The following is a 17,289-nucleotide window of genomic DNA, read 5'->3' as shown; positions in this document are numbered from 1 at the left end:
GTGATGAGAACTACGTTCAAAGAAAGTTATACAAAACTTACGTCACGGTCACAGAAATATTTATAAAAATGCTAAAAACTCTGTCCTATTTCAAGACCTATAAAGCAGGAAATACAATGCCTGGAAAGTTTTAAAAGCGTAATTTTACTTTTAGGTAAAATGAGTCTTGTTCCAGGGTAATAAGAGCTGGTTTAGTGAAGTTGTTTTGAGAGAAAGCACTTTCCGGTTGTGTGGTGTGTTGGATGACGCAGATGACGTTGTGTCACGTCGAGCACCAGCCTTAGCTTACCAAGTACCATCAGTTGCCGATGTCATGCCAGTCGAGCGCAGTTGGCTCGTCTGCTAACACTAGATACAGTTATTTGGGTTATAAGCTCGATAAAATTCGCTTTTAACTTATTTTATGTTTGTGATTTTCGAACTTTTTAAATGATACTTAAAACTGGTGTAGTAATTAAATTTTTAATATAGCAGATCTCCATTTTGCTTAAGGTAAGATTTTATTATTTTTGCCTTTTACATTTTCTGATTAAAATGCTTTGCATCTTGAGTAAATATCAAACTGTTGTACAATGTATTTATAATACAAAAGTTACGTACTAACTGCCATACTATGTTTTATGTCTTATTTAAAAAAAAAGCCTTAAATACAACTGCTTTTTTATAAATGTTGTCTATTAACGCAAAATGAAAACTCAACTCACCTATAAAAATTACTATTACGGAATGTAATTTTTTCATTTAACAAATGTTATAACAATAAATTTAATGAACAGATTTTCAAATGTAGGTGTGTATCTGTATTCGAATCACATTTGAAAACTTTCACAGAATAAAAACTGCATTGTTTAAAACAAGCATCATAGTTTCACGTATAATAAGAACGTGTGAATTTACTACACATGCACATATGTATATCATACGTATATAAACAATCCCAATTAGTTATTTTTGTTACACTTATAGTATTCAATTTTCCTTTTTTTGTAGTCGTTTGCAAGCAGCTTGGAGTACTAAGCTGAATAAATATTTTGTTTACTTTAAAAACGAAAGTTAGTATGTAAGAGTGTAAAGAATAGGGTCAATGTGCCAATGCCAAGAGCGGAAGGAAAGCTCACCGTTACCATCACTCTCAGACGAGTATACACCTTGTACAAATAAAGCTATAGGTATTATGTTTACAGTACAAAAGGCATTCTTATTTTTTGCATTCATCGAAGTAATGAACAGGACAATTTGATTATAGCTCAATTTAAATATTTAAAATAGCTTGAAGCAATTCACTGGCCTTAGTGTTCCACTTTTGCGTAATATAATACAAATGCTCTTAATTGTGTGATTATTAAATGTTAAAAAGTGTATTTGACCGAATTTGTTTAATCATCTTACCTACCTATTATTACTTAAAAAAATTACTAATAGCGTCACTTCGATCCATTGTTTTTCCAACATTAAATTTTATAACTTGGTATTTTCTGTGATCACCAAGTACAATAATGAATAATCATAATAATTAATGTACATAGGAGAAAAAAAACAAACATAATTTTAATTATGTCATAGATATTCCCTAATATCCGTTTTAATTATTATACGTAATTCACGAGGAGTTTCGCTTATGAAATGTAACAGGGAATCTGTCTGCCGTATTTTATCCTATATTGTCACAATTTAAATTATATATTAACTTTAAACGTACAAAATTTTTTGTAGTTCTGTTTTATTGTGAATTAGTAAGGTCTCTACTAACCCAGTGACCTTCTGTGTCGACCGGTTGTACCAAACTAGAGCGACGACGAAGGCTCGCTTGCTTCCAAAAACTCATCATAACATTAAAAAGAAAGCCGCATACTAATCAACCTACCATAAAACAGTAGTGCACACTGCTGAATTACAACAAATACAACAAGAATCTTGAATTACATTAACATTTGTAAAATATCACGATGTTCCCAATGATTTTCTCTAGAAATCGATTCGAATGGAGCATGAGTCAATCACAAATCACGATAGCAACATCGCGAACATGAATTGCTAGTCGAAGGATCGATAGTTGCGAGTACCTATAGGATTTCAAACAGTCGGTCTTAGTACTATCGTAAAATGTATTTATTCTTCTCATAGATTCTTGAATCGAGAAGCAAGATCATTTTTCAGGTACCTACTGTACCTAGTTGTTTCAATCGCCCACCGGTGCCGTGAAATGTACAAAACTGTTTTTTTTAATCTACTTTTATAATTAATGTATTCCTAAACCAAAAATGTATTTTGAAACTATTGCTTTCATATGATATTGTTATAATTCCCTCATCTAACTAACTCAAACTCACTTGCAAGCAATTAGTGCAGTGCTAGTGTTTTTGTTCTAAATTATATATTAATAACTTATCGTATTAGGGATGAAAATTGTTTTTTCCATTATTACATTTAATTGATATTTAAACATGAATCTGATTTTGTTTTGTTATTATGACTAAACTTATTTCGTGAACTTTATGCCCAAAGGAATTCTAAACTATTGTCAAACCATCTTATTACGCAGTCCTGTGTTTACTATCTATTTTTTTATTTGACCCTATGCAGACAGGATTACGAGCCACCCGATTTTAAGTGGTCGTGATTGCTCAGAGACATCAGCAGACCCATACCTCATTGTTTTCGAAGCCACTACTTCGTGTAGCGCTTACCAGATATGTATTTTATTCGTCGTGATTATTAGTTTGATATAATCCATGAACCAATTATCAACTATTATAAACTATACATTTATGAAATATCTTCTAAAGGCTTTTATATTTTTCAGAATAACTACAACATGGAGGCGAGAAAAAACATATTTTTAATATACTTTTTGCTGGCTGGATCGACATTTGCGCAATCTTTTCATAATCCAAGCTTAAACGGAGGTATGTGTGCACAATATCATTAAATAAAATAATATATTTTCTAATATTACAACATTAGGCAACTAGAAACTTCAGCAAATAAATAAGTACGTAAATTATTGAGGTACTTCACACAAGCCTTAAAGGCTTTGTTGGAAGGTTGGAAACTCTAAACTGGTTCGTGATCGATAATGTAAAAAAAAAGATTAGTTAAAAGTCTCAACTGTATTGTATATCGGGTTTCCCACTCTTTAAACTGGAACCCAATAGTGATTCGTAGCACAGATATGCAATTGCGTCACCTTAAAACGAAAACACGGCGTATGGCTGGTAATTCCACGACACAGGGTTCAATTCAAGCAAAAAATAAACAGAAAATTCGCGATTAATAATTATTGTTTATTTGCTGTTTGCGTGCATGAAACATATTTAAGAATCAGCTAACAGATGAGATGTAGGGGGTCTTACAACGCTTTACGCCAACAGCATTCGCTGTACGCTCAAAGTACATGAAATATGTATTTACTAAAACAATAAGTTTATTGAATAACATAAACATTTTGTTTTCCTATTATGGTTTCCTATTATTGCTCTGAGGAATTGTTCGAGATGATACCGGCATCTCGTTTTTACTATCACACCGCCCGCCACCGGAATAGAGTTCATCCATACTACCTGGAGCCACTGCGGTCATCCACAGTGCGTTTCCAGAGGTATTTTTTGCCACGTACCATCCGGCTATGGAATGAGCTCCCCTCCACGGTGTTTCCCGAGCGCTATGGCATGTCCTTCTTCAAACGAGGCTTGTGGAGAGTATTAAGCGGTAGGCAGCGGCTTGGCTCTGCCCCTGGCATTGCTGAAGTCCATGGGCGACGGTAACCACTCACCATTAGGTGGGCCGTGCGATCGTCTGCCTACAGGGGCAATAAAAAATTTTTTTGTACTACACAGTAGGTAGTAAAATTGTCAACGTGTTTTTAGTTTGTTTTAGATATGTTAGTTTGAATCGTATAATTGCACCATTTAAATAAAACCGGTAGTAAGTCCGTATTTTACATTCAAATTATTTGTTTCTATTTGAACACTGATGGAACCACGGGATAATCCTAGTGAAGTCAATATGTATTGAATATCTTATTTATTGTAACTTCGAACTGAATTGTGTCTTCACTGCGTAAGCTGCATAAGCTCACTATGACCAAAATAAGTTCTAGTAAACGCAAATTTTTCAATCATTACATAAAATATAACCGTCAAGTAAATTATTTTATTCATAAACTATTTTAAATTCCTATTTTTATTATCATATAAGATTTATATTCGCCATAAATAAAGTATCAAACATTCTGAATAACAAATAAAAAGGCAACGTCATGTTTCCGTGGAAATCAAGATCAAATAATTTTGTCTTTGATCCAAAGTTTTTGGAGAGTTTATTTTTGAAATTGAGTTTATTAATTCAATCATATATATTTTTAATGCAGAAGAAGCGTCAACCAATCTAGGTGAAGTGGAATCACGTGAAAATGCTCCAGACTTGGAGTTTCAATATCACGATCATGATCAGATGACGCGGTATCTACGTGCAGTTTCTGCCAAATATCCTGAACTCACAGCTTTATATTCCATTGGGAAGTCGGTACAAGGTTAGTCAACCGGTTTCAATAGCATTAAGCGTGTACTTATTTATACGCAATATATCTTTAGTTGGTTATTCTTAACCATTACCATAGCTCTATGCGGCTTTATTGACGCATCAAAATTTCCGTATCATTATCTTATTATTTTTTACTCGGGTATAATAAAGTCCTAAAGTTATTAAATTATTTAAGTATGTCAGAAATCAGGGTAAAAACTCGTAAAATTTTCCTCATCACTTGAGGAAATGTTAGTTGATATAAACCTGTTTCAGTGTTCTTCTTGAATACTTAAGCTCACTATATGCCGTGCTCTAGTACTCATATAACTTTAATAAGTTATTAAATTACTTCTTTCTGGATTATCTTCTCCATCGTTCTGTATTTTATGTATGTTTCTGTATTTGGGTTTAGCTTAGGTTTCCTTAAAACTTGTCTTTGACTGTCAATTTGTGGTGTGCCGGTTCGACCTGGGCTTCCTTAAGGTCGCTTTGTATGTTTGACCATTTGGTAGCCTTCTAGCGATTTCGATTCTTTTGATTTTATATATATATATTTATTAGTTACGATAGATAGACAAGCTCACAAGCAACCTGATGTTTAGCGGTACCTGAAATCAGAGAGTCCGCGATATGAAAACTGCATACATTCGTATAGCAGTTGTCCTTAACTTTCACACCAAAATACAGGTTTGCTTCTTAGTAGAATCGGTAAGATTGCACTGTAGTGGTCATCCATACAAACTCGTAACAGACCTTGTCAGCCTACTCATTAAAGGAAGTAACAGTTTTGAAATAAGGGATTATCGAAGGAAAATATGTGAGGCTACTATTACAATAGCCGGGTCATAGGAAAGCCTAGAACTTGAAGACCTATTTTCCGATATACCCCCAAACGATTTTTGGCTGACAGCAAAGCCGTTCGTTGTCTGGTCCCAAAACAACCTAACTGAATACTAAGGAGCTCCAGTCCTTGTCTTCATTTCAGTATTCCAATTATTCATAACTCAATTGTTCACGACTGTATGTGGGCGAGGTCATTCATGTAGTTTTTGGACGTTGGCAGCGCTTACTTGGCCTATTAAGGCGAGCCGCGGAGTCTGGCAATTTTAACACAAAAACAAATTACCTAAGAAAATTGTGTACGCATGTATTTTAAAAATGTTACAGGTCGAGATCTATGGGTGATGGTCGTCTCTGTGTCTCCATACGAGCACATGATTGGGAAGCCTGATGTTAAATATGTGGCTAACATACACGGTAACGAAGCAGTAGGACGGGAGCTACTTCTACATCTTATACAGGTAGTTATTATACTATGTTAATAAACTAAAAACAAAACATTAATTTCTTTGTTTAAAAATCAACATTGAATAAATAATTCTGTTTTAAGATGAAACAACACATTTCATGACGCAAAAGGAAGATATTCCAACGAATCCTTTGATCGGCATACCGACAATCAAATAATTGTTGTTGTTAAAATAATAAAAGAGATGTGTCTATCGCACACCCGAACGGAGTTGCTTTTGCTATATCTTTTTTGTGTTCCTATTAATTAAAAAAAATTGTCAGTATAAAATAAACTAATTATAAAACGTGAATGATGTCGGTATTGGAGAAAAACTTCTGGAATATGAGTGAAAAACACTATTTTATTTGCTATAAATATATAAAATACTTGCATATTCATAAAACTTGATAGGTTAGAGGTAATGGACTAATAAGCTATGGACGTGAAAAAAATCATGTATATTATTATCATATTATGTTGATCGTTTTTTGATTCGTCTAATGGGTAAAACCTTGGTGTATAAATAAGGAAAATAATAGTGAGATGTTAGATAAACAAATTACCCACTTAATGGTGGGTTTTCCAAGCAGGATAACTTAAATTTTTTTTTCCATTAAGCAGTATGTTTCTATGCATTAGAAATAACTTAAAAACATAATATGTATTTTTCAGACTGCTATAATGAAACCGAACTTTTCTATTACATTTTCTGGCAGGCTAAACCCTGTTTGTCTCTTTTTAGTGTTTAATTATCATTTCAACGAGTTTCAAATCAAACGGTAGTAAATAAATGTTCAATTTCACACTTCTCATGAGATTTTATACGATATAGTTTATATATATTGACGTCACGTCCACGACTTTCTTGACCTACTACTACTGCTATTAATAAGTAGTAAGTAAGCTTAGCTTTTTTTCCACTCTACCCTTCATCTAAAAGCTGAGTTACGACGGAGCGTGTTTTATTTTTTGTTCTCCTACCTACGCCGAAAGTTCGGTTTTCCTCCCGCTGTACAGGTAAGAAAGTCTAACTTTTCCTTCCGCTGTACAGGGAAGAAAGTGTAACTTTTCCTCCCTGGGTAATGACAAGTGCGCATGCGCGTTAGTGTCTACGTCTGCTCTCACGCACCTAAAATTCTCCACCATTGTTGTGCTCGGGTAATTTGCAATATTGTGTTTAGTGTAAAAGTGAAATAAACAAAAGGCAATAAAATTCAGTAGTGAAGTATTAAACAAAGATGAGTTCATCAGATAATTCTTATACAAATAGTAGTAGTTTATTTAAAAATTAAAAAACAGTTAAATTGTATTTTTATGAGTACGGGGGGCTCCGCCCCCCCTACCCCCTGCCAGGGTTTCGCCCCTGGACCCCAACGGGGCTTGGCCCCTGGACTCCACCGGGGCTTCGCCCCTGGACCCCGACTCGGTACTCCACGAACTTTCGGCCTGGTAGGAGAAAAAATAGTATGTGCACCGTGGGAAAAAAGTAGGACATCTCATCCCGTGTACCAATGTACTATAGCGCATTTCATATTGCATGTATTCTGCATTATAGTCATCGTGTGCTCTGGTTGGATAGATTAGAATGCTATGTTTGTTGACATTGAGAATTCATTTCCAAATATATATTAACTGCATTCATTTTGTGGCGTATTTCAATCCCAGTAACAGATAATTTACACATCAACAGGCTCACGATATCATCTGCCTAAATAAGACGAAAAAAAATAATAAAGTTACATTTTTTTTAAATTATTTCAGTATTTAGTGACGTCGTATGCAACTGATCCGTACGTGAAATGGCTGTTGGACAACACACGTATTCACTTAATGCCCTCAATGAATCCTGATGGTTTCGCAATATCGAGGGAAGGACAATGCGACACCATACATGGCAGGTAATGTACCGAAGAGATGAATACAATGCATTATTATAAACTGAATTGATGTCGTTCAATTCATAATTTTAAAATTACAAAATATCGTAGTTCCTTTTGTTATAGTTAGTTTGAATTTTTATATTGTAGTTACACATAACTATTGCGCAAAATTTGTAAAATTGTAATTGTGGATGGTGTGTAGTAAAATAGTCATTATTCTTCTATTTTTGTTCCCTTCTTGTAAGCATTGCATTTCTCGCATTACAGGCACAATGCACGTCGTCATGATTTGAACAGGAATTTTCCCGATTTTTTCAAAGCGAATACTAAACAGCCTCAGCCAGAAACAGAAGCAGTGAAACAATGGATCAGCAAAATACAGTTCGTTCTCTCTGGGTCGCTGCATGGCGGTGCTCTGGTCGCGTCTTATCCTTTCGACAACACTCCCAGTTCTAGTAAGTATTTCGGAAACTTAATGCTTAACTAGTTATGTGTACGTCAAAAAATATTGACTTAGCAAACAATTACCTACCGCGTCGTGAATGCATACTGTCCTTTGTCGTTTAAGTCGTCGTGGCCTAAAGGATAAGACGCCCGGTGCATTCGTATGTAGCGATGCATCGGTGTTCGAATCCAGGTACCAAATTTTTCCAATGAAATACGTACTTAATAAAATTTTCACGATTGACTCCCACGATGCTGGTGGTAGAACCTCTTGTGGGTTCGCGCGGGTAGGTACCACTACCCTGCCTATTTCTGCCGTGAATCAGTAAATGTGTTTCGGTTTGAAGGGTTGGGCAGCTGTTGTAACTATACTTGAGACCTTAGAACTTATATCTCAAGGTGGGTGGCATATTTACGTTGTAGATGTCTATGGGCTCCAGTAACCACCAAGTGGGCTGTGAGCAAGTTCACCCATCTAAGCAATAAAAAAAAAACTTCCCGCATCGTGAATGCATACTGTCCTTTGCCGTTTAAGTCGTCGTGGCCTTAAGGATAAAACGTAGTAAGGATAATTCGTATGTAGCGTTGCATCGGTATTCGAATCCAGATATAAGCAATAAAAAAAATCGTTTTGAAATACAAAAATGTGTTCACGTGATTTGCACAACACCTATGCTATACAGCGGTGTCCATGATGCCAGAAATTTCTTATGAACCGCCGACAGCAACCGGACAGTTTGCTCAGTTCGGATAGTGAGTTGACCAAAGATTATGTTACAAGAAAAATAGTATTTAATATAAAATAAAGCAAATAAATAAGCGTTGCAGGAATGTGATTAAATAATGGCCGTGAACTGCAATTTTATCCTAGCTCAACAGCCTTGTGGTCAAAAGAGCGATTCCGGGAACACGTACCATTTTTTTAAATATTACCTACCTGGATTTGAAGGTATAGTCATATCGTTTGATACGAATACACCGAATGTCTTATCTTTTAGACTACGATCACTCTACGATTATAGCTTGATAGAATTGCTTTTCAAAGAAAAATGAAAAACAGACATAGGTAGTGGTTAACACACAAATATTTGATTTACACGCTTCTAAAGGAATATGCAGATCATCAGTTCTGTGTTCTGGTGACGTATAATTAAATACATATGTTTCAGTAATTTAGTAGATTAAATTAATATGCTAATAAGTTTTTATTTTCTCCCAACATGTCCCCTGCAAGCAGTGTTTCAAAACTATGAACACACGCCGTCAATATCTCCCGATGATGATGTCTTCAAACATTTGTCCTTGGTATACTCTAAAAACCATGCCAAAATGTCTCGAGGTGTCTCTTGCAAATCGGGATCACCAAGATTCGAAAATGGCATTACAAATGGAGCGGCCTGGTATCCACTGACAGGTAAATAAACGCATTCAACTAAAATAATTCCCTTTAGAAAATAGAAACCATTACCAAATGATCTTCGACCAGCCTATACGGTTGTACAAACATAATTACAGAATTATAATAATAGCTTGCTTTTGTAAGTAGAGTATGTGTAAGCTTTGTATTACCGTGTAGGGCTTTACTCTGGATTTATTGTTATCTTTACAGGTGGCATGCAAGACTACAACTACCTGTGGCACGGATGTATGGAAGTCACTTTAGAAATATCTTGCTGTAAATATCCCCCAGCCCACGAATTACCCAAATACTGGCAAGACAATAAACAGGTAACAGTAAACACGTAACGTATCTGTTAAAAATATTTATTCATCAAAAAAACTTAATTTAAGAACAGTAAAAATACTGCAGCCAATACATAAAGTGCGATCAATGGGAACGATGTCACGGCTGAATTCCATACAGCTGGTGATCTAATACCGATGACTCCGCAAGCTACACGTGGTCCAGCATTACCAGTTGTCAGGGATAGCTCGTGTCCTCCCAGTCCGAGATCGTCTTCTTGTTCATGTAGCACAAGCGTACGACCAATAATGTTATTTTTTCCACGTAGAGTTATCAATCTATCCACAAAGTTGACTGTAGCTACAGGCTCTTGGTTTCCAACAAAAACAACATTTCCAAGATCACCAACGTGACGTACATTGTGATCTGGGCCTCCATGATTGTTGCCTTCAGGGTCGAAGTGTGGCCCGGCGGCGTCACAAGTGCTCGTGTCTCCGAGAGCATGAACATGGAACCCGTATCTCCCGGCTGGTAATCCGGTTATAGTACCCGTTATATGGAGACCTTCCGAAGTTTCAGTAAAAACAATAGTACCCGTAATTTTTCCCGATATTAAATGGGCTACAGCAACTCTGTTCTCACCGTTGGTTCCGCTTGTAAATACACATAGGAAAACAAAAAAAATAATAGTCACTATCGTCATTTTTAGTAAATCAACAGACGACTTTCTTGAGCAAGGTATCTCACGTGAATTACACAGCGTAGTCCGTCTTATCTCTCATTTATCATACTGATAATTTTGTTGTTGAAAGCATATTGGTATTTATTTACACACGTATTCTTATTTAACTAATACTATTTCTATTCTCTATTTCGTCTGATCGTATGTGAATAAATAATTTAATACATACATCTCGGCGCAACGTCATTATTTAGTTAACTAAAAATAGTTAAAGTTAACTGTTTCCTTAATGTTACCCATGTCAACAACTGTTATACTAAGAATTCATGACTAAGCTACGCCCACTTTCTACTATAAACACGAGTGCCTCATGTCCTTACGGATCCATCAGGTCCAATAACCCTTGCATTAGACGCCTTTAGCTCTAACACTGGGAGAATGGACCCCGGTAGCCGTACTCGTCGATATCGGCAAAGAGTTCGACGTGCAACCTAAACCATGCATCAGCCCGCTAAGTTTCTCGCCGGATCTTCTCAGCGGGTCGCGATTCGATCCGGTAGTAGAATCATTCGCGAAGCAGCTGTTCTTAAGTTGCTAGGTCTCTTTTGGAGGCACTCGGGCAGCTGTAAGCAAATCCCACCCCTCCTGGCTGAGACTTTGCTCGCCCATCTGTCCTGGTGAAACTGGAAAGGTCTCCGGGCCACAAGTAAACCTTCAATCATAATTAAAAAAAAACGAATGACTATTGTCGCACAAAACATTCCGGCTCGAGCAGTCGAACGTAGCGTAGCTCTCTTTTGATAACATTGTACGCTTGAAATGTAATAAATTTTAAACATCATGGAACTAGCCTCATGCCATCATACACAATATTATTAATTCAACAGCAAGTAAAAAATTATACTCGCTCTAAAAATTGAATTATTGGACTCGTAGTTTCTTTTTTCGCTTTTCAATTATCACTGTAAAATTTACGAGAAATCGAGTTCTGATACAATTGAAATTTCAATATAACGTCTGAAATAGGGTAACGACATTTATACCCCATTTTTTCAAAATTATATTTACGTATATATGTATAATTCCATGGTTGTTGGTAATAGCCATCGCGAAATAATTTGACCTCTAATGAAATTTAAACAAAGATGGCGTCAAAGATTGCGTGTGTTCCGCAAAATGATTAATCATTAAAACGACAACTTCAAAAATGTTGCTTTACGAGATAAGGATTAAAAACTATGAACAAGATAAAAACAAATCGCATTATTATGATAAAAATATTTTACTAGCTACAATAAAAAATTATGGTCATAAGACTTTGATTAAACAAGACAAATTTAGTCAAAAATCCTTTGTCCTACTTGTACTTGTAAATGATGGTAATAGATATTGATTTTATTGGAAGATCATCGTTTTCCTGTATTATTTAACTTTATTCATTTATCTGTAAAAGCTGTGTTGGTTCAGAAAGGAATATATGTACTTATATCTAAAATAATAATGATTCATATATGAAATATTTCTTATTACAAAAGATGCCACTGAGCGACGTCTTTACTTAAAAATCGTGCTCCGTGGTTCGGGTGTTCTTGTTGAAACCTTTTATAAGTAATAGCTTTTTATTTTTTATGTAAATAGGCTAACGGTCCACCTCCTTTTAAATTGTAATCAGAGCTATCGCATGCGTGAATGTCATTGCAAATCTTAACACATAAGATTAAAATCTCAATTGTAATGTGCATTTAATGGCTGACCCATGCCTTCTACTCGGAACGCATAACTCCTTGCTGCAGAAATGGACAGGAACGTGGTACCTACACATACATGCTCACAGTACCTGGTAACAGGTACCTACCAGTAGCCACAAATGAATGAGCCTAAGTACCATCTGTGGTACCATTATGTGGTTATCAGAGTTCATAGATTTAACATCGTACATGCCGTCGCTCAGCTTAATAATGTCATCATAACATAATGTCGAAATATAAATTTTGTCCATAACAGCTTCGAGCTAGTTTTTCCTTTATGCTGGAAAACATTTACAAGATAGTAGTAATAGGTACACAAAAAATGAAAGCAATAGTCATTGGGCCTCGACATTAGAAGCACAACACATATCAATTACCAATTTTTTTTCAGTCTCTTATAAAATACTTAGCGGAAGTACACCGAGGTGCCCACGGCTTTGTCATGGATGAAAATAATAATCCAGTAGAGCGTGCAGCTATCAAAATCAAAGGACGAGATGTCAATTATCATACTACTAACTTCGGAGAATTTTGGCGCATTCTTTTACCCGGAACGTACCGCATGGATGTAAGATTTATGATTTATTCATATTTAACGTATTTGAAATTGTAACTTAAGGATCAATGATCAATACCTATATCAATACGCTTTAATTTGAAAGAAATTCTAAATTCATTTCACTATTTTCGAACGGTATTGACATATTTTGTTACTTCATATCTGCGCTTTGTATTGACTTTGATTGTGATTAACTGATTCTTTAATTAAATCTGATTTCATCATATTCGATAAATGCTTTGCAGATTTCGGCGGAGGGATATTTACCACAAGAAGTAGAATTTATTGTTATTGATAGCCATCCAACGTTATTAAATGTTACTTTGCGTTCCGCGAAGGTAAGTGAAACGATAATATAACAATATGTAAATATGTGAAAAATTCGTGCAAGTTTGTAATATTTGTAAATATTAGAAGGGTACCAAAGTGGTTAGGCCTAGTTTGCCAATTTAACCACTAATCCTGTCATGTTTTCACGTGAAAATCGATGTCTTGTAATTATTTATTAAATTAAATTTGTAATAAACAATAAGTTTAGGTTCAAATTTAATAAGATACTAAATTGAATGACTACAAGTAGAAATCGTTAGAACAGAGGCGGCAACAAAAATGAAGAACCATTTTAGATTATTACACTGACTTATCGAATTTAACTCGAATATTCGTGTTCTTAGTACAGATAGTTTCTTACACTGTAGTTTTTATTGTGGGTATTTAGGATGTTACAACCCGTCCAACAACAAGCGAATCTGAAGAAGCGATGACCACCTCAATCATTACAACGACAATCGACGCTGAAGAAACTATTGTTTTTCCTGAAGACTAGTTGCGAGTCAGTTCATAAATACTTTAATTAAGAATCGAAACATCGCTGTGGGTTCATTTCGTTCAGTATAATTTTAACAGTCATATATTCGTGGATAGGGTTGGCATAGGTGACATCTAACATTCGAATGAAACTGCTTTTTTCATCCGATATATAAATAGGCATCAAATTTAATTTAATTTAACCTACTTCATACAACTTGTTCGAAAATCTACATATGCGTTAATTAATCTAAAACAATCTAACAAATTCGTCGTGCTTAACTAACTATTGTATTATTTATCTATTATAATTATGTGGCATGTGGTATTTGTAACAATGGTGTAATCATATTCATTTCTGAATTAAAATACCTACTCTAATATTTTCAATTAAATCTTGTCTATAACCGCTTATTTTAAATATGTAGATTGAAGTTAATAACTAAACACGCATGTTTAATGAACCTAATATGTTCCTTTTAGTTTCTCCTAAGGACAAACAAGTAAGTGAATACAAAAATATAATTTCCATTAATAAGCCTTTAGACATAGTAATTCTTGAGAAGAAAGTACGTACATAGGTTAGATAAATTAAAAAATAATAATAATATTAAAATATATGGGTAGTTAAAAAAGGAACGTTAATAAGTTAGATAATTCTAACTTTGAGGGATTGGTAATTGTAAATTTGTCACGATCTAACGGAAGATTATTCTACATACTATAAGAATATTATATAATACATACTATAATATAATATAATATTAAAACCACCTACTGGTGGTAGGACTGTAGGTTTTCTGTTACTGGCAACAGCAAATCAAAATTAGAAGCAGAATTTAATGAATTAGTGGAAGGAAACGACGCAGTGGTCACGGTCATAGTCCGATCAAATTTACTCTTTTTTTTACTTTACACGTGGCGGTCGCATTTTGGCCGTTTCTGAACTGAAGAATTAGATTTTTTTTAATTTGAAATTACTTGTAACACATAAAATACGATGTGACCATGATCACTGGGCTCATCTTGTGCTGCCAAGGTGGTATCATGAAAATTGTGTCACCACACCTCTCCCCTAACACATTGCTTCCAAAGACGATTCAAATAAGCTGCAGGTGTGCCTAATACGGGATTTAAAGTATGACACGACTGCAAGTAGTGATGTTCTAATAGAATAAATAGCAGTAAAATTTATATAGAGATGTATATGTTGCCAGCGCATAGATGGAGGTCCATACTACAGACCCCTGCCACCACCGCCGCGTGCTCCTCCAGTGCCCACACCTTCTACCGGGATCTTCGCATCTCTTACCAACTCTTTCAATAACATGGTGTCGAATTTCTTTGGTTAAAAGCAATTTAAAAGATCTTTTATTATGTTAAACATCCAAAGAATTTAATAGTATCAAAATGTTAAAATAAATAGCCTCTACATAGTTTGTTTAATAGGAAAAATGTAAAATTTATTACACAATAAATCTACTTAGATACATATTATTATGTACATGCTCGTACATTTCTGACACTAAAACTTATATCTTGTTCCAAAATAGTCAAATACTTTGTTGAAATTGTTGTCTCAACTCTAAGATCTCCTTTAGATCGATAAATGTCTTTAGTTCGAAATTAAGTTGTAAATAGTAGTAGTAGCAATGTTTCTAGAACTATTTATTTTATAATTGTGTACCTATTTAATTAAATTTGTTGCAAATTTATTTTTTCACTCATTTTTGTTCACTCTCACCAACGTTCCATGACCATGTGAATTGTAAATTGAAGATCAATGGATTTTTGTTACTTTTTCACGCAAATACTACTAGGCGGATTTTAGTGAAACGAAATAACTTAACATGAAATAGCGCATCAGAATATTAAATATGTTATTTAATAGTAGGTACGATCAACGTACAATAGGTGGTGAGCGGGTAATGTTAAGTTATTGATGTTCTCCCCGGTCCCGTCCTCGTTGAACCCGTCGCTTGCGACGAAGGTCTCGACGAGTGAATTAACCCATAGACACAACCCACTGAGTTTCTCGCTGAATCTTCTCAGTGGGTGTCGCGTTTCCAATCCGGTGGTAGATTCTGAGAAGTACTGCTCTTGCTAGGGCCAGTGCTAGCAGCACTCCCGGTTAGAGCCCCGTAAGCTCACCTACACGTAAAGGAGAAGCTGAAATAGTCTCTCAAGGCTATCAGCATAGGTAAGGAAAAAAAATGTTCTTTATACAAACAACGACAGTCAATGGGCTTTTTATTGTTTTTGTTGGCAAACAAGCATACGGCCCACTTGATGATTGGTAGTTACCGTCATTTAAAGACCTTATCAAATACCAGCCAAGTCGCTGGTCAACTGTTGGCAACTTTCCTCATACCTCGTTCCATTACAGTAAATTAAACTATTATACGTAAGTCGCATCAGCAGAGCCAAGAAAAATATATGCAACATGCTTTTTCAACAATATCTTTGTTCTTGCAAAACAACATTGTGTACGTTTTATATTTAATACAAAAAAAATCGATGTTACCTACTAATATTTCGAATTTCTAATTCTGAAGTTAACCTGGCAAGATCAAAGACCTTAACTACAAAAACAGAATGTAAATTTTCCACGTTAATTCGGTTATTGATCGTCGTATATTTACTTACCGTATGACACGTGCGACAAGAATAAGCAGAATATTTTGTGTGTTTCGTATTTTAAAAGCGTTTCACTGATTAATTCGCTAACGTTCAGTCCAAACTTTTTTTTTTATGGTTGAAGGATTACTCGTGGCTCGGAGGCCTTTCCAGTTTCACCAGGACAGGTGGGCGAGCAAAGGCTCAGCCAGGAGGGGTGGGATTTGCTAACAGCTACCCGAGCGCCTCCGAAGGAGACCTAACAGCTCAAGAGCAGATGCTTCGCGAATGAATCTACTACCGGATCGGAATCGCGACCCGCTGAGAAGATCCGGCGAGAAACTCAGCAAGCTGATTCATGGGTTAGGTTGCACGGCGAACTCTTTGTCGAGTTCGACGAGTACGGTTACCGGGGTCCCTAAGCCTGCTCCTAGTGTTAGAGCTGAAGGCGTCTAATGCAAAGGTTATTGGATCTGATGGATCCGTAAGGACGTGTCTAGGGCGTCGACGGTGACTGGCTCCTGCGTGATCAGGATTCGGGGAGTAGTCAGCGGCGGCAACGATAAGGCAATTATCATGACGCATAGCCTTATCGAAGTACCGTTCCGACGCTGACTTCATGTATTTCTGGATAGATTCGAGGCCCAGGTCGTCGTGTAGGTCAACGTTCCTCACGAACCACGGAGCTCGGACAGCTAACCTGCAAAAGCGGGATTGTAGAGATTGGAGGAGGAGAGGACAGAGTCTTGCGGGACTCCAGCTGTGAGAGGTCGTGGGGAGGAGTGGGTTCCCTCGACTCGATATCGAAAAGAGCGGTTCGACAAGAAGTCCCGTATGATGAGCACGAGACTATCGGTCCAAACTATTTACTAGATATAGATAAACAAATAATAACGTATGTCGTAATTATAGTTACTGGAAAACATATGGAGCTTCCGTAATACGCTAGGAAATAGGATTCATCATCATCAGCATATCATCGTTGTCAAACCAAAATCTGAGATTTTTACTTTTTGACCTTTTCGTATAGTTCACAGCCCTATTTTCCGTATGA

At 35.8% G+C, this 17,289-nt stretch overlaps 2 protein-coding genes across 7 annotated transcripts; one reads left to right on the top strand and one right to left on the bottom strand.

Moving 5' to 3' along the window:
- The first annotated feature begins 282 nt into the window (after positions 1-282).
- On the top strand, positions 283-15,334 carry LOC114249892 (carboxypeptidase D). Of its 6 annotated transcripts, XM_028183588.2 has the most exons (14): positions 286-492; positions 2,804-2,906; positions 4,370-4,531; positions 5,692-5,825; positions 7,577-7,713; positions 7,963-8,150; positions 9,249-9,278; positions 9,377-9,553; positions 9,749-9,867; positions 12,645-12,821; positions 13,058-13,150; positions 13,531-13,644; positions 14,103-14,122; positions 14,837-14,948. In XM_028183588.2, the coding sequence occupies exons 2-12, from the start codon at positions 2,816-2,818 to the stop codon at positions 13,636-13,638; spliced, it is 1,416 nt and encodes a 471-aa protein (XP_028039389.2). In that variant the 5' UTR covers positions 286-492; positions 2,804-2,815; the 3' UTR covers positions 13,639-13,644; positions 14,103-14,122; positions 14,837-14,948. The 6 variants fall into 6 exon arrangements, with proteins under 6 accessions (XP_089585618.1, XP_089585620.1, XP_089585619.1 ...); XM_028183590.2 differs by lacking the exon at positions 13,531-13,644 and having other exon boundaries at positions 14,837-15,334; XM_028183587.2 differs by lacking the exon at positions 14,103-14,122 and having other exon boundaries at positions 287-492; positions 14,837-15,334.
- On the bottom strand, positions 9,888-10,590 carry LOC114249893 (superoxide dismutase [Cu-Zn]). The gene has a single exon (XM_028183592.2). The coding sequence runs from the start codon at positions 10,524-10,526 to the stop codon at positions 9,921-9,923; it is 606 nt and encodes a 201-aa protein (XP_028039393.2). The 5' UTR covers positions 10,527-10,590; the 3' UTR covers positions 9,888-9,920.
- Positions 15,335-17,289: the final 1,955 nt, after the last annotated feature.

The sequence above is a fragment of the Bombyx mandarina genome, chromosome 08 (genome assembly GCF_030267445.1).
Source record: "Bombyx mandarina strain Sakado chromosome 08, ASM3026744v2".
Classification (NCBI taxonomy): Eukaryota; Metazoa; Arthropoda; class Insecta; order Lepidoptera; family Bombycidae; genus Bombyx; species Bombyx mandarina.
The sequence above is the reverse complement of the archived record's forward strand: the minus strand, read 5'-3'. Positions and strand labels throughout refer to the sequence as shown.